The sequence below is a fragment of the Camelus bactrianus genome, chromosome 18 (assembly GCF_048773025.1).
Source record: "Camelus bactrianus isolate YW-2024 breed Bactrian camel chromosome 18, ASM4877302v1, whole genome shotgun sequence".
NCBI classification, from domain to species: Eukaryota; Metazoa; Chordata; class Mammalia; order Artiodactyla; family Camelidae; genus Camelus; species Camelus bactrianus.
This window is the reverse complement of record NC_133556.1, coordinates 29,222,179-29,249,428: the sequence shown is the minus strand read 5'-3', so window position 1 is coordinate 29,249,428 and position 27,250 is coordinate 29,222,179. Positions and strand designations below refer to the sequence as shown.

The 27,250-nt window shown below is 52.2% G+C and overlaps 1 protein-coding gene across 6 annotated transcripts in view; it reads right to left on the bottom strand.

Annotated features, from left to right (window-relative positions):
• NPRL3 (NPR3 like, GATOR1 complex subunit) overlaps positions 1-26,924 on the bottom strand; it is a 32,000-nt gene extending 5,076 nt beyond the window's left edge. For 2 of the 6 annotated variants that reach the window (XR_012500410.1, XR_012500411.1), the window contains exons 1-8: positions 26,516-26,924; positions 23,411-23,480; positions 17,555-17,717; positions 16,221-16,295; positions 11,808-11,961; positions 10,629-10,710; positions 3,393-3,530; positions 2,327-2,483 (exon numbers count right to left, since the gene is read on the bottom strand). Coding sequence is in view for 3 of the 6 variants with exons in the window: in XM_045513695.2 (XP_045369651.1) it covers positions 2,327-2,483; positions 3,393-3,530; positions 10,629-10,710; positions 11,808-11,961; positions 16,221-16,295; positions 17,555-17,717; positions 23,411-23,480; positions 26,516-26,633 (957 nt within the window). In the remaining 3 variants the exon portion in view is untranslated. Of the gene's footprint in view, positions 1-2,326; positions 2,484-3,392; positions 3,531-10,628; positions 10,711-11,807; positions 11,962-16,220; positions 16,296-17,554; positions 17,718-22,365; positions 22,434-23,410; positions 23,481-26,515 lie in introns of those variants that run through there. The other 4 variants (XR_012500409.1, XM_045513695.2, XM_010950920.3 and 1 more) reach the window with 4 other exon arrangements.
• Positions 26,925-27,250: the final 326 nt, after the last annotated feature.

The following is a 27,250-nucleotide window of genomic DNA, read 5'->3' as shown; positions in this document are numbered from 1 at the left end:
CGTGGTCAGCTCAGCTGAGCAGGGGGTCGGCTGGACATCCAGACATCCTCTGCCGGCTGGACATCCTCTGCCAGCCGGCAGAGGCCAGCTCCTATGCCCACCAGGCACCCAGCGTGGAGACGGGTTTCCACATGACAATGGATGTAGGGCCACTGCCCCTGCCCCTGCCCCACACACTCATCCCTGGAGAACAGCCCACTGTCCTGCTCTCCTGGACTCTCAGGCATCAGGATGGGCCACAGACAGACCACGACGCCAGGAGGGCCAGGTCTGTGAACATTGAACAAGCGCCGCTCACCCTGCACCACCATCGCCAAATGCCTCCAAGGGGGGGTGCACGCATCACCTGTGACAGTGCCAAAGACCCCTCTGCCTCTTCCCAGCAAACAGGGCCTCGAGCAGCACCACTGACCCTCTTCCCTCTTATCTCAAGTCCTGCTGACAATCGCCTAAAGGACGCACATCCACGTCCCTCCATCTCTGCCACCTCTCCCTGCGGACAGAGCGCCCTCTGGAGGCCAGAGGTCTGAAGCCAGTACCCCAAGGCTAGAGTCAAGTGTTGGCAGAGGGGAAACCGTTCTTTGCTTCTTCAAGCTGTACCTCCTTGGTGGCCACACCTCCAACCTCTGTCTCCAGGGTCACATTCAAGCCTCTTCTGCAGCCAAATCCCCCTCTGATTCCCTCTTACAAGGGCCCACGCAGCCCGTCCAGGATCATTGCCCACATGTGCAAAGTTCACCCAATCCCAGGTAACGTACAGTGTGACCTTAAATTTGTTAATCAAAGGTTTTGTGTTCGCATGTATATAAAAAACCTGGAGGAATCTACAGTGGTTACCTCTGGGATATGGGCTTGTGGGGACTTTCTCTTTTCATGTCTATAATTTCTGTGACATTTGAATTTTTATGAGAAAGACCATACTAGTTTTATCATGACAAAAAAAAGCTCCAGTATACTTGCTGGTAGAGCCTCTTTGCCTGGGATGCAACATGAATAATTTTAAATTGTCTGTGGCAGGAAGCAGCAGTCCCAGAGGCTCGGGAGGCTTCTACACACCCAAGCCAGCAGCAAACCTGACCGGCACTGGGTTCAGTGGGGAGGGGCACGGAGGTACCGGCAAGTCTCCCTGGAAAGGCCGGGGCCATCATCAGAGCTTTGTCTTTGTCCAAGGAGACTGCCAGCAGGGGTGAGGCACAGAGTCCCGGCAGATGCCATGCCAGGCAGCCTCAGCTGATAGGGAGGGCCAGCCCCTTCCAGAGCAGCAGACACCCACAGGCATCGGCCAACTGGCCAGTACCAGTCACAAGTTCGGTGGTACATGTGGAGCAGTGCGCATGTCTGAGGTTCTGTGTGCCGTGGACACTATGAAGGCAAGCAGGACATGGTCCTCGCTGGGTGCCATCCAGGCCGGTGGCCCACATGAACCAGCAAGGCAGAGTCTGATAAACACTCCCAGGGGAGTGGACAGAGGTCATGGGGTAGGGATGGGGGAAGGGCTTATTCTGGATGACAGGATCCAAAAAGGCTGCTCTGGGAAAAAATGGCCTGAGAGTCAGGCCTGGGGGATAAGCTCCCTCTGCTAAAGAGCAGAGGCCAAGGGCTCCCTTGAGGGCCCAGGCAGGCTGGCTGGCCTGGGAAAGCTCCGCCCTTGGGCCTCTGTGGGAGCTGCTGGTCTCTGAGCCAAGACCTGCTGCCCTCTAGCGGCCACCCAGTGTCTGTGTTCCAGACCCTGGGTCAATCCTCAGGCTGTCACATATAAAACCTCTTGCCCCAGGCCTCTAACTTCTCCCTGCGGCTTTCACACCCTTGGCCCCTGTCCAGCCTCCAACCAGACCCACAGCCAGGGCTGAGGGAGGTAGCCCACAAGGACGGGGTTCAGAAAGGGAGTGGCCCCATGCAGAACACAAGCCCAAGTGCAAGTGCACCCACACACAGACACACACATACACCCACGTAGACAGGGTGGTCAAGGCCACCGGTATGGTAACCTGCTCAACCCCACAAGCACCCAGCCCTGACATCTGGTTCTGTGCAGCCCAGTCACCTGGCACCGGGACAGCCTCACTCCTCTGCTGCAGCCTCACTGCCCACCCACCCCCAAACCCTCAGAGGAGGAAGTTGGTCCCACAGCCCTGATCCCAGGTCTGACTGATTCCAGAGCCTCAAGCCAACCCCACATCCACCCACCATGATGGCAGCCATGCAGCAGCCTCAGCTGGACAGAGACCGTCGGGAAGCAGCATGAGGTGGCTACTTTGAGATGCCCAGCCCCTCCCTGCTGCCCATCCTTTCCACCCAGGGTGTGTCCCCAGGCCCCCAGGGGTACCTGCAGCAAGGCCAGGTCTGCATCCTGGGCCAGCTGCTGCAGGTTCTTCACGGCAGATGTGGTCTTGATCACGCGCACCAGGGCTGGGGAACAGTCCAGGGGGAGCTCGCCCAGCAGGGACTTCTCGTCACTGAGCAGCAGCAGGGCGTGGTACGGGCTGTGGAGCAGAGTTGCAGGTGAGCAGGACAAGCAAACCTCAGGCCCTGCACCAGGTACACACCTGGAGCCCACAGGCACAGAACCTCAGAGCAAAGAGGCCTCAGCAGGAAGTAGACAGTGCTGTGTCCAGAGGCCTTTAAAAATCTGCAAGAATCACCATAACCCTCAGGAAAAAATGAATCAGAACAAAACCAAGGAAGACCTGGCAACCCAACTTCACTCCCACTTCTGGGATTGCCCAGAAAACGTTGGCTGATTGAAAAATTGAGAACCTTTTCTAAGAAAAGAGTCCTAAACATGGGAAAAGCAAAACCCTCACCGTAGACTATGACTAGACCGACCTAAAAATATACTGAGCAAGGACCCCAAGAGGAAAGACAGGGACTTGGCACACGGGCCTGGGTGACGCAGTGCATTGCTTTCTGTCATCTCAAAGTTTTCTGTAATGTGCCCAGATTTCTTTTTTTAGTTAAAAAACATCTAAGGAAACAGAGGGCTCAGCTCTTTCCTTGCAGGAAATCAGTTAAACTAAGAAACTGAGATCCCATGAGCTCTGATTCAAGTGCAGGAGATCCGGTGAGTAACACCATGAGACACAATCCTGCTGGTGGTCAATGTCCGGCCGTGATGGCTCAGCCCCACAGCCCTCCCCAGGCCCGAGGCTGGGACGTCGAGCTGAGCCCCACTTACCAAGGTCGTGCTGAGAGGGCCCAGGGGAAACCTGGGGTCATCTCTGGACAAAACTGGACACAAAAACATGTGTTTTTACTCTATAAAGAGTACAGCCCTACCTGATTTCCGTGGCAGGAAGAGGAAAAGACAATTTTGGGAACCAAGCCCTTGATAAATCTCAGGCAAAAAAGAGGGGCCCTGCAGGGCGTGTGTGCAGGCGGTGGCAGGCACTCACCGGATGGCCTTCAGGCTCCGCTCAATGGCCTCGGGGGGGATGAGGCTGGTGGCCGCATAGTGGATCTTGTGGGGCAGGCAGAAGCTCACCTCCAGCCAGCTGTTGACATGGAGCCGCACAACGCCGGACGTACAGAGGCTGCAGAGAGCGGGCCATCAGCTGTCCACACAGCAACTTCTAACCACACACACAGACAGCACAGAACCCCACTGAGGGTGCTCCCTCCCAGCACATAGAGAATGCCGCAGGTGGGGACTTCCAGGGCAAGAAAGCATCTTTCCAGATCTCAGTATGTTTAAGAGAAAAAATGTAACACAAACATACACATAATTTGTATTTCTGACTAGCCCTGGAATCTGTGGTCCAACCAGAGTGCCAGGGCTCAAGGGAAACTTCCTTTGTCTCTGTCCCGGGTGTTCTAAGGCCTCCTCTGCACATGGCGGGGGCCCCTGCACACCTGATGAAGGCCCAGACACAGGTGGTCAGCCAGGCAGGGCAGGATCTGACTCCAAAAAGGCCCCCAGAACATTCTGCCAGAGAGGAGCACACAGATGGCAGCAGCAGCCACTAGGGGCTCCATGTGGCCACCCAAGGCAGCCTGGGCTTAAACACTCTGCTCCTCGCCCTGGTGACGGCACGCTGGTTCTTTCAGGCCCTAATCTTGCTCAGGCCCAACCACACAAGCCTGACCCTCGTGTCTCACGTCCAACCTCAAACCACCCATAATCCTGTCTGCTTCACCACAGGGACATACAAAGCCTAGACCATCTCAGCTCCAATCCCTCCATCCACCCTCTCCACTCAGACACCCATGGCTCCCACCTCAGAAGTCCCAGCCAAGATCCCAAAATGCGAGGAGCCTTGTGTGATCTGCCTGCTTTTCTCCAACCTCATTTCCTAACCCCACTGAGTCCAGCTGGACAGGCCACGCTGCTGTCCTCAGGGCCCTTACTTGCCCTCACTCACAAGCTTGTCCTCAGCTATTCCAAGGTTCCTTCCTGCTTTCAGACCTCAGTGGGGTGAACCCTGACCCCAGCCCTGTCCTCACAGGCTGTTAACTGCTCACGTGTGTCCTTCGTACTGGACAACCAGACGACCACTTGCCTGCTGGTTAATGCTGTTTCCTGACCAGATTCAGTCACAAAGTGCGCTGCTCACTGCATGGCTGGTAAAGGGTAGGGTATGGGGGCACCAATCAGCATTTTTTCAATGAGGGAAGAAAGGGCCCAAGGAATGCTGACCACTCAGGGTGAACAACCTCTCAGGACGCCCCTGCCCACAGAATGGGCTCCTAGTGGCCCTGCATGGGGGACCACACACAAAGCTGGAGCCACGGGCTGGTGGCACAGCCCTAGTGCTTAGTGCCCAGAGCCCCCAGTGTCAACGTGGAGGAGCTGCTGGAGCAGAGGAGGGTGGGGGATCTGCACCCCAGTCAAGGCCCAGCATGCTCTGACCCAGCTCTGCCCTTGGGTGCCCTCCTATCACGTGCCCGTTCCGCTCTGCTATTCCCAGTTGGCTGGCCCCAACCTAGTGTGGGCAGGCTGAGGCCCAGGGAGGCTGGGTGGAGCTGCCGCCTCATCCAGGCCTCAGAGCACCAGGTATACCAATGCATGGTATTGGGAGGCGGCCCCGTAGGCCTCGCTCTGCACCCACAGGCCTTTCCTATGGCCTCTGTCCTGAAACTCCAAGCAGTTCCCACAGGACCGCCCAGAGGGCTCGCAGAATCTACAGTGAGCAGTGTCAAATGTAAAAATAAGTCTTCACTGTGTTGAGCAGGGAACAGGTGATGGGGAGAGAAAGCGCAAGAATACAGCACATCTGTGGCCTCAACTACTGCTTAAACTCCTGCCAACACCAGTGTCTGCTCCCTCTGCCTGTCCCTCCACCAGGGTGCTGGGAGAACCAGGCCACTCTCTCAGGTCTCTGCGTCCCTGAGGAGCCCCGCTGAGGGACGGTCTAACGCCCCAGACTGCAGGGGTGGGGCTGCAGGCTGTGGCTGAGTCTGGAAGGCAAAGGTTGGGTTGTTGCTGATGCCACAGCCCCTCAGGGTGAAACCCATGATCAGGTTTGGTGAGGGTCACAATTTGGGGACGAGACCCTGGGTCTTTCCCCAGGTCCTACCAAAGGACACTGCTCTTGGCTTCTCCCAGAACTGGGTGCAAAGCAAGTACATCTGAGCAGATGGAGCTCCCAAAGCCACCCCTCTCCTTGGCCAAGGGTCTCTGCAGGGTGGACAGCTCACATCAAACCCTGAGAAACAGGCGCTTAAGTCATCAAAGGTCACGCCACAACAGATTTGCCCATGGGACCCAGGTTAATTGCTCCACCTGATGGAGCAATTTTTACGCTCTGAGCACCCGTCTATGGAAGGGTAGAAGAGGAGGAGGAAACCTGGGGCCAACAGCGCCAGTCCCTCCTCCACTTCACTTTACACCTGCTCAGAAAGGCTGGTGGATTGAAAGTCAAGGTCTTTCTACTTCTGAGCTGTCCTCTGTAAGACATGGCTCAAAGCAACTGTCGGAATAGTACAGAGTCAGAAGGAAACACCGAGATTCCCTTCATTTCAAATGTCGCTGTTTCTGCCCCTTCAGGAGCCCAGTGATGCTGTGGGCAAGCCGTCCAGCCCCTGGCATGAGCGGAGGCTCCAGCTCTGGTTCAGGCTCTTGGGGTACGACTTACACCTGTACTTGGGTGGCTCCCACTTGGCGGTGCCGAGAAAGATACAGGGAATGGTAAGCAGAGTGCATGTGAACATAAGACGCTGGGGAGCCATAAGAAGAGGGGCAGTAAAGGAGGATGTGGGGTGGGGGGTGTGTGCTGCGGATGGGCCTCACGGACAGTCAACAGCAAGGGCCCGATGTGGGTAAGGGGGAAACAAGGAGGTGAGGCCTGTGTGGGCTCTCCATCACACCATCTGTTCCCAGAGCCCTGGCCACACAGTCTGGTGCACATGCTGGTGTGGGGCCCCCTTCTGTGGGGGAAGACATGCCTATGCGGTTCCCTAGTTTCCAGAAGACTTCACTCCACCTTCCCAACATCGGTCACCTCCTCCTATGGGGCACATGGCACTGAGGCTGGCGCCTCCTTATAAACCAACCCAGCTCTGCAGGTACAGACCCCAAGGGCACCCCCAGCAGCACCCGAGGGCCAGCTGCAGGCCCAGGCGAACCCCTGGAACACCCTGGAACAAGCCAGGAGGGAGGGTGCTGCACAGGAGGGTGATGCCCTGTAAACCTCTCACAGCAAGAGGGGAGCTTGGAGCTGTGCTCAAGTCTTTCTGGAGAAGGAGAGAGAAAGGTTTGTCCTTGTTTTTAAGATGAGACTCTAGCAGGCCAGGCCCAAAAAGGCTCCTACAAGCTTGCACTTCCATCTGCAAGGCAGTTGACAGCTTGGTCTGGGGACACTGGAGGAAAAACACTGCCCCTGGAGGGAGGCTTATCCAGCCCCTCACACAGCTCAGGGCCAGATGGGCAAGCCCCACCCTGCCTGCGACTCAAGATAGATGCTCCTCCAGAGCCCAAGCCCTGAGGGATGACAGAGCACAAGGCTACACACGGCCCTGAAAACAAGCTCTTATCTCTCACCCCCAGGTGGGGCTGTGCACGAGCTCATCCCACTGCCTTCCACCTTAGTTTCTGAGAGAGGATTTCAGTTCTGAACCTAATGTCCTCCTTTGCTCTCGTACTGGTCACCCTCTCCCTGCCCCAGGCCAGAGACCTTCAAAGCCAGCCCTGTACCCTCTGCTCCCTCTCGTCCCAAACACAGCCAGGCTCCCTACTACGTACAGTGGGACTCTGCACAGGATCCTAGAGGTCTGGGTGGGCCCAAAAGGCCAACCTGGAAATTTCAAACTAAAGTTTATATGCAGGTGCATGTCATGGAAACAGGGATTAAAATTCCTCAGATTTTCCCGGAAGTGTCTGTGTGACCACCCCTGCTCTGGACAGGCTGCGGGGTGAGGCAGCAATGAGCGGGTGTAGAGTCCCCAGCACGCCCAACACCATCCACCTGGCCAGGCCCTGGGCAGCCACCCCCACGCTCTGAGCATTGTTAACTCTGAGAACCATTTTAACAAACACTTCTTCAGGCCCTGTGGACCCCATACCTATGTGACTCCTACTTACTCCTTACCCGTTCTTCTGACCACACAGCGAGCACAGGGGCCATGTTACAGAGTGAGAGGACATCCCTGACTTCCTGGGAGGCTGTCATTCAAGTCACCAAGCTGCACAGGGAGACACGGGTGCTGGAAAAGTTGAGGCAGCCTCCCAAGGGACTCACACTGCCAGCCTATATTCAGTCACATAGGTCCTAGGGCATGAGGCCACCAGGCCCCTCAGCCACACCGTAACCTGGATTTTAATTAAAACAGCCATTCCAGAACCATTCCCTTGAAAAGCCCCACCTCACCCTTGAACTCTCACTTCTGTTCTGAGAAAAAGCCTTCCCAGGGACCTGTCAGCACGTCTCCACCACAAGGAAGCAGCTCCGTGTTCTATTGCACTTCATCAGTAATGTCAACTCAGCTCCCTTCTTAGCTCCAAGGTGCAGCCCACTCAGAAGAGGGTCAGGCCAGACCCTCAAGGCCAACGTGGACCTCATGGGTTAGAGGCAAGGCCACAGACCAGGGCTCCCGGGCAGTCTCAGAGTCGTTGCTGCTAGGCTGGGACAGGGTATAGGAAGGACACTGCTGCCCCTGGGACTCCTGCTGGAGAAGCATCGCTGGCTTCCCTGGAGCGAGACCTGGAACCCAGGACCCAGGACCAGTCAGAGTGGGGACTAGGAATAGGAAGGGAGAGGTGGGGGATCGCCTGGAGGAAACTGACACAGCAGAACACTTGGGCTCTGGCAGGAAGCTAAGTGCTGAACGGTGGACCCTGGAAGCTGTTTTTGCCAATAACTCTGATTCCTGTCCTTGAAACTGGTGCCATGAGAGAGCACTGGGCGGTCCCAAGCTCTGGGCGGCTGCAGGCCCAGCAGATAATGAAGGAAGTAAACTCTCCAGGGTCTCATTCTCTCCAACTTTCCAACACAATTTAAACCTAAGAAATCACAGTTCATTCTTTACTCAGAATCATAGAATCTGGTTCTGGTTTGCTTTTTATTTTAACTCCAAGTTGGCCTGAATGTTGCCTGTAGTCTGAGTTGAGGCATCAAATTCCCAAGCAGAAAAAAAGCAACAATTCCCAAGGAAAGGATTTCTGATACCAGTCAACCCAAGACCCGAGGGCAGCAATTCTCTTACTACAGAAGAACGTCAATGTGATCACATGGGATAAAAAGACAGGGTCAGGCTACAAGTCTGTACTGGGTTAATAATCAAGGCTTCACTGAGAGTTCTTCAGAGTAGGAGGGACCACAAGCCAAGACAACCACACAACAAAGGATGTTTCACATTGCTCTGGAGGTCCTCTAATACCCAGGGGTCACCAAGATGAAGACCTGGAATCCCTGGCTATGCCATGTATCACAAAGCACAGCTCTCCTCCTACACAGAGGCACCTAAGCCTCCCAACAGAGAACCGGTGAGGGGTCTGAGCAGAGCGCTCACGGATGCATGTGAGGATATGCACAACTGCATTCAGATAAAGCTGCACTGACTGTCCACCCACTGCGGTGGGTAAAACCTGAAAGCTCGCAGAGTGTGGGCAGAACTCATTGCTGCTGAGGGGAGTGCAGACTGAGCTACAGAGGGAAACGTACCGACATCACAAGCACATTTTCCCTACTAAGCCCAGGACTCCACTTCTAGGAATTTATCTCACACGTGTACGGGCACTCACAAAAAATGACACGCATGTGGTTGAGCAGCATGTCTTACAGCAGCAAGAGCTGGAGCCAACTGATGCCCCAGGGAGGGGCAGGCCAACCGTGGAGCAGGTAAAAGAAGTCTGTTCTCCTTTCCCAGTACAGACAGAAGTCTAAGCTGCACGCTAAACTGAGGGAGTAAAGGCAAATCATGCAGGCAGTGTGTCCCCACCGTGAAAGGGAGAAAGCCAGCCAGGTCTGCCCACACGGACCTTCAGCTTGTGAAGGTGACACACGGTACGGGGCTGCCTGGCACACGCATCCCGCCTCCGGGAAGGGAACCCAGTAGGGGTGCAGCGGGAAGAAACTTGACACTTTGACTTTCAGACTCGAAGGACAGGTGACCTTTCCAAAAGCGCAAGTTTTTTAAAAAAAAAAAAGAGAAAAAGGAAAATTACCAAAGCATCATAGTGATTATCACTGGCTATGGGATTATAGATGATTTTATTTCCTTTATACTTTTCTACATTTCCTAATAGTCTATAATAAACTCATGATTGGTGAAATCAGAGAAGATACTAACATAAAAAAAGGAAAGGATCTGGAAAACCCATCACGTCCATAGCTCTCAGATCAGGCCCCTCTCTAGCAGGGAGTGCAGGTCCACCTGGACGGACAGAGTGAAGCCCTGAGAAGGCCGGGGCAGGCGAGGGGAGAGAATGTGGAAAAGAAAGGGCGGATGAAAGAGGCCTGCACCTGCTCACCTGTGCAACGTCTGTCCAGCTATGTGCCTAGTGTTGCAAGGTCCCCTCAGCCGTGAGTGGCCCCTAGTGAATCCCCAGGCCAGGTGCAAGGAAGGGCAGAGGGCCAGGCCGGCTGTCACTTGGGCCACGGCCCCCAACCCTATCCCTGCCATGTACCCAGGGAGCAATGGTCAGAGCTACCTGGACAACTCTTAAAAAGAAAAGACGTGCTCTGCCTGTCCACGTTTAGAGTTGGTGCTGAGCCACTAATACAAACAGGACCATGAGGTGCCCACTTGTCTCTAACGCCCGCTGCCCTCACACGCTCAGAGCCCCAAACCCCCAAGATCCCAGAGCAGGGGGAGCAGGGCCAACCCCAGCTTCACCCTGAGCCTCAGTTTCCTCAAGGGTGAAGTGGTGACAGTGACACAAGCTGAATGAAGGTGGACTTGGGACAGGGCACGACCCACGCTCACCTCCCCTCGCACTGCAGGCTTCAGAAGCACTTTCAGGCTCCCGTGTATAACTTTGCACGGGTTCCTTTTCTGGTTAAAGAGAGGCCCAGAGGTGACAATCCCAGCCAGGCACACACCACTCAGCAAGGGGCTGGCAGGTCCCCGTCCTCTCCCCAACCTCAGGGCACAACAGGAACACAGCACCCAGTAAGGGGAGTCCCACTGGCCACAGCACTCAGGTAGCGAGACCCAGGACTGAGGCCCAGTAGGAGGAGGTACACCTGTCTCACCTGTCGTAAGCCTCCTTGAGGTCCCTGGCCAGCTTGCACTTGGGCAGGATGTGGTGGAATGGGGACTGAGGACCATCATTTGCTGTAAGAGTTGTAACACAGAAAGATTCAGAACCTGCCCAGCAAGGAAGCTTGCAGAGGCTGGAAGGGAAAACACCTTTAAAAACAAGTTTAACTTAAAAAAAAATTTTAAGTGACTTTAAACCAAACATCAGGACCTTTCCCACTGATCGGCTGGACCATCTCTGTGTAGAATATTTGTACTCATCCATCACTACTGGGCCCACCCGACCCTGGAGCCACAGGCACCGCAAGGACAAACCATTTCACCAGCCACCCTGAAGCCCCTCCCACAGGCAACAGATCCACTTCTACCTCAGGACCAAGTACCTCACCCACTCCTTCCCTTGCACACTGATGCTAATGCAGTTTACTTCTATGATACAGAGTCTTTCATTCATCTTTTCTAATAAATTTTCTAAACAAAAAAAATACAGACTTAAACTGAACTTTTAAAAATTTCCTGTGAAAAAGTCACAAACATAAAAGGAATGTTTTAAAAAAACAAAACTTCTAGATTGTTATTAATTAGCACATCAATGGCCAAAACAGAAATATAGTCCACATTTTGACAACTGAGTGTCAAACATCAAAAGCAAATTTTTACTGAAAATGCAGATTGGGTTAGTTCACGTGTTGTGATCACTACTTTTACTTATTGCTAACATTAGACTTGTTCACCTCAAACCTGTTCCTAGTTTTCTTTCATTAGAGATGCAGACCTGAGAAGACAGAGGCGGAGAGTTTGTTATGGGGAGGGGGTCCCTCTGTTCTCTGATGTGTTTATAGTGTGCTCTATCAACAAAAATTATCTTTAATAATTGGTTGGTCAATAGCTCAATTAGGTCTCCCCTCAATTTAGCTGAAAGCAAAGAACTGGAAACAGCCCACCTCCTTGATCTTCCCACTGGCCCCTCTGCACGCCCTCCTGCCCCAGGGAAACCATCCAGCAGCCCCAGGGCCGGAGCCATCGTGCAGCGGTCTGCGGAGGCAGGACGACTTGGGTTGGGAAACTACTGCGGGAACGTCAGTTCTGGAACATGGGTCCATGGGTCTTCAGCTGTGTCCTGTGGGAGCATGAAGATGGTGCAACCTCCCAGTGCCTTGGCCCGCACTCACCATCAGCCATGGCGGACACCTCATCCTGCAGTGCGAGGATCAGCTTGGCCTCCCGCGTGAGGTACTGGCAGCGGCGCTCCTCGTGCTGCAGCACGGTGGCAATGCGTCGGGAGAGGTTGTGCAAACAGTTTATCACTGACGGGTCAGCGTTGGCCTGCGGGAGACGCACACAGGGGGCACACACAGCAACTTGAACTGTGTAAGTCTCCCTCTCTCTCTTCTTCCCCAGGCCCCTCCAGGAGCCACCATGTCACCAGTCCCCAGAAATGCTAGCCTGTCACATCCAACCTTGGGAACGGCTGCCTGGACAGCAGCACAGAGGGCTCCGTGGGACCCCATGGGGAAGGAGGGAGAACACAGGCATTCTGAACAGGCAGAGAAACGCCCCCGTGCTCGGAGCGCCATGCCAGGGCCATCCAGGAAGGCATCCACTCAGGGCCTGGCAGGGGCAGCCCAGTGGCCACTACTCGCCTGCTGCTTGACCCTGGGTCACAGGCTCCCAGCTGAGCGAGGATAACAGTGGCATCTCCCTCACCAATTATTAGTCAAGTGCTTAGAACAGAGCTCACTCAGAGCAAGGCCCCTGGCAGTGTCTGCGGTCACCAGTGCACTGCTGAGTGTTGGTGGACAAAACTGACTGAGAACTGGGCCACACAGCCCACATTAAAACAGGGACACATGGTGTGAGAAACAGAAGCATCAGGCAGACTGTTCAATAAGGATCTTCTGTCCTCAGGATCAGAAGCTCTTCGAGCAGAAGTGACCATGGCTAACAGAAGCCAACAGGCTCCAGGCACCACCACCCACCCCCAGCCCCCGGCCAAGCTCCCTCTGCACCCCTCTGCTGACTCTGGGACCTATCAGGGGCCACAGGCAGGCTGGGCTGGTGCATCCACCCAGGGCAAGGGTGGAGCAGAGGCAGATAACCGGCCCACCATGACTCAGCACCCCAGCAGGCCACGGGGACGCTGAGTCACCCTGCTGGTGCAGGTGGGAGGAGGGACGGGTGGTGCAGATTAGAACCCCGGGTGCTGCCTCCCCTCCTGCTTATCTGGCAGGCAGGGCCCAGCCCACAGACTGTCCACAGCCAGACCTCTGGGCCAAAACCTGACCTTGACTCAGAACACCTGCATCACCTGGAGTTGAAGACACATTCTAAACACCCAGCAGATCTCACGTTCACAGGCAGAACTCACACCTGGAAGCACACCTGTGCTGGGGAGAGGCCTGAGCGCTGACTCCACGCCATGCCCATAATGGGCAGTAGCCCTGCCCCTACACACCAAGGAGAGGTCCTCAACAGTGTCCCCAGAAGGTCACAGGACTGGAGGGTCTGGGTTACAGGGTATATACAATGGCCTCAAGACAAAATTTTTCCAGTTTTAGATTTTAGAAGAATCTGTGTAAAAGTCCTCTCACCAGCAAAGCAGAGGGAGGAGAATGATCTGTGATGTGATTATTCCCTTGAAGCGGTAATCCAGTCACTCCAGAGAGCCTGGCCCTCTATCAGAGGTCTGAGTGGCTGGGGCATGACCGTGTCCCAAGTAAGACACCCGGCCCCACTCGCTCACAGTCCTGGACAAGCAAGGCCAAGCCAGACGACCTGCACTGACCAAGGCTGCCCAGGTGTCCCAAGTGGCTGCACAGGACAGGCACCGCTCAGGGTGCCCACAGAACCTGGGCTACATGTGGTCACGCTGAGAAAGTGACCATCTAGGATGTACCAGCCCTGAGTGGAAGCTCTGAGAAACACCCCACTCTCCCTGCACAGGATGTGAAGCAGCATGAAGTGCAGGGCATCACCTGTGAGACTTTCTCACCCCTTAACACTCGTCCCCAAATACAGTCAGGCCTCCAGAGCTCAAGCCCAGTTTGCAGGAAACACAGGGACATGGAGCAAGTCTGACTGCACACTGAGATGGGTCAGACCGTGGACCACTCCATGGGACAGAGGAGGAGAGCATCCCAGAAGGCAGAGCCTGAGACACAACCCGTCAAGCTCGTGTGAGTTGGGCCTCACGCCGGTTCAGACAGGCCAACTGGAAAAGCGCTGTGGCACATGGGGAACTTCAGTGGGCCAGGTGCTAGATGCCAACTTATGGTAAGTTTTGTCAGGTGTGATATAAAATAAATGTCCACACTTCTACAGAGATCCCTTCTGAAGTGTGCAGGAGTGAACAGACATGAGGTCTGAGACTTGTCTTGAAATACTGGAGCAACGAGGTTGGGAGCAGATGGAGCCAGGGTGCAAAGGTGGCAGGTGTGGGACCTCAGAGACAGTGCACAAGGGTTAGCAATCTACTGTCATTGGTGGGGTTTGTTTAAAGCGTTTCAAAGTAAAAACAGTGTACATTTTTACACGACTACTGAAAAGAAGAATAAAAAACTTCTCCACCCTTTACCTTATTTAAAATCTCTCCCCCGCCTGACATGGCCTGTGTGATCTGAAGTCTACTGCTTCAAAGTGGCTCCTCCTGGTTCCAGCTGCACCCCTACTTCTCATCTTTTAATGGCCACAGGACATGCCAGGATATAATAACCACCACCTTGTCCAATCGTTCCCCAACCACCAGGTACCAGGATTATTTCCAGCCTACTTCTTAGTATAAAAATCTTTGTACAACTTTAATATCTGCCTGTCTCCTTGATTGTCCTGTCCAAGGGTGTCAGACATGCTGCTCTCACACAGAGCTCCCCAGAGACAAGGGCCTGCTGCTCTCAGCCCATCCCACAGGGGCTGTCAGCGCTGACAGAAGGGACTGTGCTGGTCATGGTTTTGGCTTGTGTGTTCCTAACTAAGTCCTCTGTGTGGGTATCTGGATTGTGTGATGATGTGAACAATGAAAGGATTCCATGAAAATGTAGACACTGTAAAAGTGCACTGAGCAGAAAGCAAAGCTCTCCTCTGGGCTCCTCAGCCCAGGGACAGCCACCATGAACAGATCATTCTCTTTTTACTCACAGCTCTTTATTTACCAAAAAGGGGGGCAGTTTTAAAAATGAAGCTCCATGCAGAATGGAGAAAGCCCCATTTAGGAGCTTTTCGCTCACGTTATTTTAATTCTGAACCGTTCAAGAGAGAACATCTCCACACCAAAACAGCCTGGGTGGGAAAAAGCACTGAGACGGAGCCTAGCGTCTGATGCCACCGGTTCCCTTCCTGCCCGGGCTCACTTCTGCCATCCCGAAGGTTCCAGAGCACACAGTTCCTCATCACCGAGACCTGTCACTTCCTCGCTGACACTTCTGTACAAAAGCCGTCATGCAGATCACGTGTGTCCAGCCAGAAAGGTCTACTGGATCCTGTGGTGAAAACTGATAGTGGGGCGCTTCTGAGGAATGCTGCTATCTAACAGCACTGAATGTAAGTTTCCTAAATTTCAAAGTCCCTCCACAAGATAAGCCAGTCCTTAACCCAGGGGTGCTTTTTATGTTTATTTGGATTCCTTGTATTTTGACAGCTTTACTGAAAAGAAATTTCCTATACCTAGTAAAAACACAACTTCAGAAAGGGCTGAGAACTGTTTTAAGAAAACAATTAGGCTTAATTATAAAACAACAGAACATAACAAGTGCTGGCAAGGATGTGGAGAAACTGGAAGCCTCATGCACGGCAGGGGAGACGCAGATGGGAGATGGTGCAGCTGCTATGGAGCAGCCTGCTGGTTCGCCCAAAGGTTAAACACAGAGTTTCCCCGTGATCCAGCAACTCCACTCCTAGGTGTCCACCCAAGGGAAGTGAAAACACGTGTCCACACAACACTGTACAAAAAAGTCCTTAACATCATTGTCCTTAATAGCCAAAAGTCTACCAACAGACGAATGGATAAACCAAGTGTGCTCTATCTGTACAACGGAATATGACTGGGCCATAAAAAGGAATCAAGTACTGATACACATTACAACATGGATGAATCTCAAAATCATGTTAAGTGAGAAGCCAAACACCAAAGGTCACATATTATAGGACCCTATTTATAAGAAATATGCAGAATAAGTAAATTCATGGAAAGAGAAAGCAGACTGGTAGTTTCCAGGGGCTGAGGGAGGGAAGAGAATGGTGAAAAACTAGTCTCCTTCTGGGGCAGTGAAAACTAGATAGTTGCGATGGTTACACAGCATTGGTACCAGAGGCCACCAAAATATCACTCTAAAATGGTTAAAATGATAAATTTTATGCTATGTATATTTTATTTTTTTAAAAAAAGAGGGAAACAATGAGGGTAGATTCTTCCAGAGCCCCAGGAGGGGTCAGTGCCCCAGGAGGGGCTAGAGCCGTGCCCACAGTGGTCTGAGCTCTGAGTCTAAGACACAGTCCCAGGAAATGAGCTGCTACCCTTCCCCCTCCTCCCACTCCTCCTCCCAGGCCCTCCTCCCTGATCTGCCCGCGCCCTTCAACCATTTCACACTCACCCTAAGTGCAAACACCACATTGAAAAGAATCATGGTGGGAGCTTCCCTCTTTGGAGACGGGTCTGTCTTGGAGACCTGAGAAAGAGGCACAGTTCTAATGAATGAGTCACCATGGCCCAAGAAAAGCAACACAGAGCTATTCTACTTCAGGTGGGGAAAATGTTCCAGAATACAGCAGAACCAGAGAAACAGAGAGCCCAGCCCAAGCGTCTTTGAGAAATGGCCAGTGCCTCAGTATAGGGAAATGCTGGTGGCATGGGCAGAGTCACAGTGGAGAAAAGAGTAGGAAGGTCAGTGCTGTGACCCAAAGTGACCAGACTGCCCAGGTCACCTAGAGTGAGCTGAGCGAGGTGCACAAAGGAGAAGGGATGGAGAGGGGCTCACGTGGATGAGTGCTTCCTGCCCAGACCCTCCCTTCCCCCCGCCACCTTGCGTCCACCGAAGTCCTCCCAGGCCACCTCTGCTCCCACCCAGCAGACACACACGACTGCCAGCCAGCCCAGGCCTGAAACACCAAGCTGCCTGCAAATGTTGCCACCAGGGGGCACAGGAGTCCTGGCCCACTCCCCCTAGACCACCCCCACAAGGCCTATCACCACCCTTGTCCCTCCAGGAGGTTCTGCAGGTGAGGACTGTCAGCAGGCTGCTAAAGCTCCCCCACTACCCACAGGCCATCAGTAGGGCTGAGCCTTGTCTGAGCAGAGAGGCTGCTACCACGGGGCTGGGTACCCAGCCATGGCCCCTCTCCGGGCATCTCCAGCTGTCTCAGAAGCTCCTCGTACATACGGGCTATGCCATGAGGAGGATCTGAGGAACATATCACAGACTCTCACACCATTTCTGAATCAGATAAGTGGAGTTAAATCTTACGCTGTCACATCAAAATCCTTCAGAACCTAAGTGACGCTGTCGCTGATTCCACCTGTATTCAAAGGACTGGCAAATTCCCTTGGGTGACCGCATTCAGACTTTACCAGAGAATGCATATAGCAGGTTTAACACATCAGAAGAGCTAAGTTACTAATAATATTGACTATGGTATCATTTAATAGGTGAGAAGAAATGCTTACATTACTCTGATAAACCCTGCTGAACTCATTCTCCCCGCCTCCCCCATCAAATCTGTAAACTTCCCTCTATGTAAAAGGGAAGGCCAGTCAGTAGAAATGCAGACCGCAAACAGCCCACGCTAAGGGCAGAGGCTGAGACCCCAGGGCGAGGATGCCCACCTCCTCCTCTGCTGGACCCTAGGGGCCTATGAGGATGTGTGTCTGGGCAAGTGCCGGATGGGGTCTGCTGCAAGGGGCTGCCTTCCCCAGAGCCCGTGCGCCCACCTGGGGTGAGCCCCAGCTCCGGGAGGGCCATACCTGCCCCAGAGCATGCTGCAGCAGCGTTGGGTGCCCAACAAAACGCACGTTATCAATCTTCAGTTCAAACTTCTGGCCACACATTTCAGACTTGGTTGCCAAGATTGTCGCCAGAATGACATCTGAAAACCTTCAAATTAAAAAAATGGAGAATAGAAGTAAGTTAACCAAGTGCCATTGCTGACCTTGAGGGTGAGGGGGTCTCAGCACACAGCAGCTCTGTGGGAGGGGGCTCTGCCCCCACCGCTGACCTGGAAGCTTTCATCAGCCGCCTCTCTGAAGCAATCCCCGCAAGCAGGGACACTGCAAGCAGGGACACAGAACCACCAGAATTGCAAGGTGAAAGGCATGAGCAGCTCCGATGGGACACATTGTCAGTTCTGGGCATGCTCCAGGAAACGCAGGAAGGAGTGAGGTGCAGTTTGCTTTGAGAAGAGGAACAGCAGCTGGAGCTGCACTGCCCCAGGGGCCCTCATTAAGGCTTACAGGCATGGCAGCCTCTCCCAACTGGCCCAGGACCCCCACCCCTCAGGACTGTGTGAAGGCCGAGGGGACAGCACTAATGACTCCCCTCACAGCACGGCTGCCCCGTCTCTCCCTCATCCTGAACACTTAAACCTTCCAGTATTTATTAGGGAAGAAACTTCTAAGATGCACAAGATTGAAGACCCACTGACTGATGTGGACATAGGGATGCACAGGACTGGACACCACGGAGGAGGGGGAATGGCCGGGGTGTGTGTAAGAGCAGATTTGGATATGATCCCTCTAAAACTGCCAGGTCACCCCTCTTCCAGGTGCATCTGCACATTCACATCTCCTTCCTGACCATGAGGATCTGGATAAGAGAGTCACCACAGGGAGGAGAGTGCAGTCACTCTTATCTCAGAGCCCAGGCTGGGGCGGGGGGGTGCGGGTCCACTCCGGAAACACTGATGCACCCAGTCTAATCTGGAGCCAGAAGGCAGACAAGTCCTGTGCTCATTTCTCCACCTGGGGAAGCATTTCCAACATCCAGGTTGGAGGGCACACTGAGCTGGGCAGGGGGTTCCAGCTCCCCCAGGGCCACACTCTGTCCCTGGTCAGGGAGACTCCAACAGTTCTGAAAAGTCTGTGGGGGACAAACACTCAGGATGAGTCCTGGGCCTTCCTGAGGGGCTCTGGTGAATCAGGCACCACACCAGACACTTCTCTCAGGAGAACCTCACTCTGGGGGAGGGCAGGCAAGCTCCGGAACCTCCATCTTCCGGAGAAAAGGGAAGGTCTGCTGCCAATCTTCAAGTCAACTCTGAGACAGCACAAGCCTTGGGATAAAGGGATCTAGGAAGGAGCCATGCACTCTGGGCTCCTGGCAAATGGCAGGGCTCATACCCAATGCAGGAGGGACCTGGAGCCCCTGCAGTAGGAGCCGAGCCACACTCAACCAACACAAGACAAAATAAAATACAGACAAGCAGCGGTAGCACTTCCTAAGCCTCCCCCCACCAGCAGGCAGGGATCTGCTAAGATCTGCTAATGCCCAGGGTGGGGGTCACGCTGGTGTCCAGCCTTCCTCCAGGACCAACATGGTCCTCTAGGTGTGCAAGATTGCCCTGTGGCCCCACACAAAGGGTTTGGTCAGAGTGGGCTGCCTTGCCTCTCACACAGTCAGGACTGCAGCCACACCTTCCCACACTGATGTCATCAGAGACATTCTGGGAAATGTGAGGCCCGCAGCCTGAGCCCCTGGCCTCCCACGGTGGGTTTCTCCTTCCCTGGAATACTGCTCTCCAGAGTGATTAAATCAGAGATGGAAGATTCCAGTGTCTCAGACCAGAAGCATTGTATGCTTTCTTTGAAAACTCTCAGCGGCTCACTCTGCCCTGTAATCCTGTCTGAGGGCACAGTGATGGGGAGGGACGGCCCAGGGTGATGGAGCCCTAACACAGGCTGCTGCCCCAGCAACTGGTCCAGTGCCCACAGTCACCATCCTGTTGTAACAAACAGCACTCTACTCTGCCACCCAGTGACTCAGGGACATAAAGATAACAGAGAGAAAAACAACCTCCCACCACCCAAGAGAGTTCACTTTTCCCTGTGATATCCCAAAATCTCCACTAAAAACCTCTGCTCTGATGGGCCTGAGCCTGGCCCTTGGCCACCAGTCCAGGGACCTAAGTGGGCTAGGGGATGGGTCCTGAGATTCAGAGGCCCGCAGCTGTGGCCAAGTTCATGTCTATAAATGTCCAAATCCAAAGGCACCCGTCCAAGAGCCCAACAAAAAGTGCTTCCCTACTTGAGTCCAGAGAGGTCAGGGTCTGTGAGGGCCAACCAGAACGCCCTGCACTGTTCAAGGTAAGAGCCACACTGCCCTAAGTGGCCACTTGGGGAGGGCCCACTGCCACTTTGCATTGTCTGAGTAAGTCTGGCCCACACAGAAATCCACTCACCAGAGCTTAGTATTACACATTTATGATAAAAAAAAACACTTGAGTGGCTTTATCTTTAGTATCTGCTGACACAACACACACAAAGACACAGAGTTATACCATGAGATTTGCTGTTGGCGACATCACTGCTATAAATAGCAAACTGAAACAAAAACAAGTGACAACATTTGTTTGTTGTTTCCAAAATTTACAAAAATCCTTTTCCTTTGTTTTAATGGTGAAAGGCTTGGTAAATACACAATAAAATAGCTGTTACAACAACTAACATTCCTGGAATAACTTACAGATTTAAAAAAAGAACACGTTTAGGAAGATGAACCAGCCCGGCTAGAAAACAAGCCAAGACCTTCCATTCCCACTGAGACATTTAGGAACGGGGCTGGTTTGGCTAAAAAAAGAGGGGGAGGGACAGCACAGAAGGGAGTTCAACTCTGCCCATATCCCGCTCCCTCCCACCATCGCCTAATTCTAGAGGCTCACAGATGCACTGGGCACCTGCAGCATCCAGAAGGGAAGCCCTGAGGACAGAAGGGTCTCGCCATATCCTTGCCCCCTGAAGAAGTGCCATATAAACCTCAGGGAGGGTCTTTGCCTCCGATGGGCTCACACAACAGCACCTAAGCCCAAGCATCACACTGAACACCCAGCCCTTGGGAGAGACCCCCACCAAAGCCCTCTGAGAAATGAAGGCAAAGAGCAATGATCAAGAGTCTCTCTTGGTGGGGCAGCAGCAACCCTGGTCCTGCCTGCTTACCACCTTCCCGGGGTGCTGCGCTTGACTGGAGGAGGGGATTTGGGTGCATGCCTGGTCCTGGTCCCAGAAGTCCCCAGTGCCAGCCAACCTATCCTGGCTCTCAGGTGGCATGAAACAGCTAACTAACTCCAGTGGAGAAAGGGCAAGGGTTGGGGTAAGCCTGGGAACTCTAGGGGAACTGGGGCAGTGAGCTTGGAGCCACAGCCGGTGTGCCTCGCTAGCCTTCTCCAACACTGAGGGACTCAGGAGCTCAGTACCATCCCAAGAAAGACACAGGAGGGGGCAGAAGTCGTGGTCTTGCCCTGCAGCCAACCACCCATTGACTGGAGTTCAGGCTCACTGAGATAGGTACAGAACCATCAAGACCAAACAAAAATACACTGATTCTAAAAGTCGTTTTATTAACACAGCACTAAGGTCTGGCAGAAGTACCATCATTCGGCGTTAACTGCTAAGGTCAAGGCTAAGCCACTTACCAAACACTCCCCAAGTGTTAAGACTCACCACATAGTCTTCTCACTAAAGCTCAAATCTTCATGTTTGGACACTGGCTGGGCAAGAATGAGTCAGCTTCCAGAAGCCAGAGTGAGGCTGGAAGACCTGGGTCAGAGCCCAGCACCACACGTACTAGATGGACGCCTGCACACAAGTATCGATCTTCTATTGAAACTGTGCCAACAAGATCAAATGTGGTCCTCACAGGTAAAGGCCTTGCTTATCAAAACCGCATGACGCCACTGAGCATCTCAGTCACGACTCCTGCAAGGCCAAGCCCCCAAAAGGAACACAGCACCTTTTCTAAACTTGACTTTCAAGTCTCAGAGAAAATGGACAATTATCCATTTTCTTCTCTCCCTACTGAATTTTAGAAAAGGATTTAAAAAAATGTAGCAGTCGACTCTCATACCCTGAAACACATCACTGTGATGATTCACCTCATAAAACAAGCCTGCTCTCTAAGCCAGTGCCTCCAAAATATCTTTCTATGTGATAGAAAGATTCTAAATCTGTACCATTCACCACAGGAGCAACTGGTTACATGTGGTCACTGAGCACCTGAAATGTGGCTGCTGCAACTGAGGAATTCAATTTCTAATTTTATTCCATTTCAGTCCCACTCAATTTAAAGGCCACACCGGCCAGTGGCTCTAATGCCGAGCAGCACAGGTCTGCATCCTCACTGCTCTGAGGGGCCACCACTAAGCTCAGAGGTCATCTACCTGGCCTCTCAATGTGGCTTCAATCTGGCAAACTGACAAGCAGGAACATCCACTGGTTCCAGAAGAAAAAGCACCTTTGAGAATGACAGACAAGCAAGAGGAACAGCACTGCTCCAGGAAGACGTCTGGGCCGGGCCAGCTCGCGGTATCACCCTGCACCTCTGCAGTGTGCAGTGGGGAGTGGGATCCTCAGGGCCACAATGTGCTAAAATCACCAGTAGAATCATCCTTAAGTTGAACAAGAGTCTGAGGAGACCCAGCTCTCCTTGGGGAACAAGTCAATCTGTGACCCCGAGAGACCCGGAAGGTCTCACTCCCTCCCACAGTTTCTTTCCTTCACTGCGCTCAGCACTGAATGAACTCCCTAGAAATCACCTTCACAGTCACTTCATCATAAGCCTCTGGAACTGCAGGAACTGGTGTCGCTGGCCTCCACAGGACTCTTCAAACTGCCTGAGACACAGGTAGAGGACAGAACACGCTCACTGGGTCAGGAACAAACAAGAGTTTTCTCCCTATTGCCAACTTTCAAGGACCAGACATCCACAGGGCTCTGTGTTGAGCAGAATGATCCACGGGATGCCTAAAGCCCCCCACACCCCTGCCCTCTCCTGCCGGGCCCTCCGCCAAAGCCCATTCCCCTCAAAGATAGTTACTGGTCATGCCAGAGGCCCCTGACATCCTTACAAAAAGGATAAAAACCATACAACGTTCAACATGGTGGCCACATTAGGGCTGAGGGGAGCTGCACTAGCACACCGCACAGCCAGACCCAGGGTAGGGGCCTCGGCTCTGCTCCCATGGACAGTAGGGCCACATCCATAACCTCACACAGGCCTCCGCTGTGTTCAGGGGGACCCAGGACAGGCAATTTACAATCTTTCCTCCTTCGTCTGGGCCTGTGTTACCATTCACTAAGCTTTAAAATGAACATAGGAAGGCAGGGGTGGCCATTTCTGGTGGTGGCCATCCTGATAGCACTTCTCAGAGAGAAGCAGGAAGCACACACAGGAAGGCCAGGACCTGCCTTTCATCTGGGCCGAGAAGATCAAGGGTCAGAACAGCTCTGGCTCTCAGTCCACACCACCACCCGAACAGGCTGCGCTGCACCCAAGTACCTACATTTGACCTCTGGGCACGCGCATGAGGAATAAGGTCTGAGAACAGCACTGGGTCTGCTGTCCTCCATGTTTCTGGTCTCACCTGGTCTCCAACCTGCATTACCCACCGCACAGCCCACAGCTGGAACATGGGACCGAATGACGCAGCAAGCCAGAGGCTGGCAACATCCCCCCAGCTCTGTGCTACCTGAAACACCCACAAATGGAAACAAAGAACACTGGGTTTTTCAGGGGAGAAAACAGCTGGGTCAACAGGAGGTGGGGCTGTGCCTGCCCTGGCGTGACTACAGAGCCCGTACTTGGAGTCGCCGTCCTGGTCCTCTGCGTGGTCTCCAGTGCCGTTGACAGCGTATCTGCTACGAGGCTTACCTGAGAGAAGGCAAAAGGGGGAGAAAAGCTAAGAAAACAGGATCCATCCACATACAGGATGATTGTGGAGACACTAAAAGTGACGGTTTCTGGTGGGGAGGGTACAGCTCAGTGCTAGAGCGCGTGTTTAGCACGCAGAAGGCCCTGGGTTCAATCCCCAGTACCTCAGTTTAAAAAAAATAGTGATGGTTTCTAAACTGTGGTATATGCCCACAATGGAATTATTATTCAGCCATTAAAAGGGATGATGTTGTGGATAGTACAATGTGGATAAACTTGAAAACATCACGCTAAGAAACCAGACACAAAAGGACGAACATTGCACTTATATGCAGTATTTACAACAGGCACAGAAACAGAAAGTAGATTAGCACTTACCAGAGGCTGAGGGCAGGGGAAACTGGGAGTTATTGCTTAATGTGTACAAGTTTCAGTTTGGGGCAATGAAAATTTTTGAAAATAGACAGTAGTGATGGGTGTACAATATAGCAAATTAATTATAGTGAATGTAATTAAAGCCACCAAATTGTACACTTAAAATGGTTAAAATGCAAATTTCATATTACTTATTTTTATAACAAAAATTTTTTTAAATTATGGTTTCCCATAAGTTGTGATAACATGGGAAATGCTTTGGCTACTAAGTTAAAAAAAAAAGGGGGGGTTTCTATATAAACACACACACACACCCCCTCATCACTAGTGTATGATGGCAACTAGGTTGCAAAAAGCATAGGTAAAAGAAAGAATTTTTAAACTTCCATATACCAACATCCTCCTGTACAAAACACAACCTGTTACTAGAGAAATAAAGTTTACAGACTTAAGGACGTAAGAGGCCCATGAAGACAACAAAATGCTAACAAGGGAGATGAGAATGAAAAGGGGACAGACTGTTCCTGAACAAGAAATTCAACATAAAGATGCCCTTTCTTCCCACTGAATCACCAGGTTTAATGTGGCCTCCAAAACACCGCCAATGGCCTGGGAGGGGCCTAATGCAGTCAATACTACTGTTTACAGGGAACGGTGAGCAGAACTGCCAGAGTGATTCGGAAGAACAGCAATGAGGGACTGATCCGACTGTGTGGTGTAACGGGGTATGAAGTCACAGTAACCCACCAGTGTGGTGCCCACACACAGAAAGACAGAGCCTTGGGAGAGGCAAGAAAAGCCAAAAATAAGCTCAGATAAACATGGGAATTAAGTATGTGATAGAGGCCAGTGGAACTAACCAGTAGGAGCGAGGTGAATTACTCCCATCAGATGATGTCGGGACTAGGAAGCCATATGGAAGAGAAAATCATTTTGGCTCCTGAACCAGCCCTCTCCAGCCATGGGACCCATGTTCTCACCTCCTCCTTACCCACCACAGTGCCTGGTGCACAGGGCTCCAGGAGCCAATGGGGGCACACGAAACCCTCAGCAAGTGCCCAGAAAAGACCAGCTCCTGGTAGAAGCCTCCACCTCACACCAAAGTAAACACAGTTTAAAAACAAGACAATAAATGTTCCACAGGAAAACACCAGAGACTCTTTTTGTTAACACTCTTGGAGAGCAGGAGGCCTTTCTATGTATAACAAAACTCAGAAACCACAAAGAAAGACTGGAAACTTAACTCCACAAAAATCTAGGCTCAGAGGCAAACTGGCTAAGGGTATAAAGCTTTGTCACAGAAGTCTATTTTTATCCTAAATATATAAAAAGCTCTTTCAAATCTGTAAGGAAAAAAAATCAAACAACCTAAGAGGAAATTAGGCAAAGGTTATGAATAGGTTGCTCATTAAAAAGGAAATCCAGATGGCTCTGAAAACAGGAAAACACAGTCAACCTCAATCGTAAGACAAATGCGCATCAGAACTACTATCAGATACGATTTTTCACCTGTCTGATGAAAAAACATAGAAAAATCTAATCTATTAAAAATACACATGCTCATTTTCCCTTGGATAAAACCATCTCATTTCTGGGAAATTATCCTACATTCTGCAGGATGAAAATATATACATAAAGGACATTCACACGGTATTAGACTGGAATCAACTTAAATGCCCAGTAGCAGAGGATTGGATGAATAAATCATAGTGTGTTGCTCCCATGATTCTGATTATAACTCTGAATCTATAACCAAGATGTAAAGAGAAAATGAAAACAACACGGCAGAACAGTGTGTAGTGTATATTTGTGCTTAGAAAATAAAATAATGTGTGTATATGTTTGTATGGACACAGAAGGTTCCAGAAAGATGCACAGGAAAATGGTAACTGCATCAGGCCCTACAAGGGGATGTGGCTGGGAGCCAATGATGGGAAATAACTTTTTCATAACCTAAACCCCTTTGTATCTTTAAAACTTTGTGCCATACTAAAAATTTTAAAGTGCTTTTTAAAATTCTACAAACTACAAACTGCATATTCATGACAGTGAAAAGCTGCAAGTAACCTAAATCTCCAACCACAAGGAAAGGGTATGTTGGTACCAACAAAGAGTGAGGATGATTTGTTTACTTGGTTGGAAAGTGCTCCAAGGCAGATTGTTCAATGGGAAAAAGAGCTACAGAAAATGCATCTATGTGAGGGGAAAATCCCAAAAGCAATACACTATTTTTCTATGGATACATATTTGGTGTCTCTGTACAGGAGGCACAATTACCAAAATGGTAGGTGGTTATCCCTGCAGTGGGGGAGGACGACCACAACTGGGGAGCAGTGGTCAAAGAAAATTCCAGGTATACGTGGATTTCATACTTTTTACAAGCTAAATCCATTCATATAGCGCTTATATAGCTTTTAAAAGGCTAGAAACACCGATGAAACGTGAACAAGAGTGGCTTTGTTATGTTGAAACTAAGAGTGATTTTCCTTTTTTTTTTTTTTTTCACTTTTCCTATACTTTCCAAACACTACAGTGAGAAGGCATCGCCTGTACGAAGCGGAGAAGAAACAAGTACAGGGTTCACTGTCAACTGTGAGGGAAGCAGCCCGCCGGCGCGCCCGGGGGTGGGGGTGGGGGCCCTCCGCCCGGCGCCCACTTACTTGTCTGGGACGCCGGGTGCTCCTGGCTTCTCTGGAAGGGGTACCTGAACAGCAGCTTATTGCCCCTGCTCCCCGAGCTCACCAGAATCACGCTGATGGGGCTGGTGTTGTCACCCATCCCGCCAGGGGCCCGGGGAGGGGTCGGGGCGAGGGAAGGTGTGGGGAGCCGAGGATGGGCCAAGGGCGGCGGCGCGTAGAGGGAAACGGGCCGGGGGCTAGAGGGGCTCCGAGGGAGACGGGTGATGGATTGGGGGCTCCGAAGGGAACAGGACGGGGCGGAGAGGCTCTGAGAAAGACGCGTCGGGGACAGGGGGGCGGTGAGCGGAGCCAGGCTGACGGAGCGTACCAGACAGTCCACCAACCTACGTGCCACTTAAAGCGCCGGCCAAACTCGCGAGACTTCTGAGCTAGGTCCCGGCAAACCTATGAAGACGCCTGCGCGCGGACCGAAGGCGTTGGCGCAGGCGCAGGCTGCCGAGTGCGCAGGCGCGAGGCCGTCTCTGCGGCGGTATGCTCACGCGCATGCGTGTGGCCGCTCCTTCCTCGTGTGGGGAGAAGAGAACCACTAGCAACGTGAATAAGAAACTGGGGTCGGTTTAACCCTTCGGTTCAACTTAACTTTTCTAGGTTATATAAGTAACAGTTGCTTTGGGCAGAGAGTTCAAACTTAGAAATATAAAGTAGGTTGAAGAAATCACGTTAGTGGATAAAAGACCTAAGTGTAAGAGCTAACAC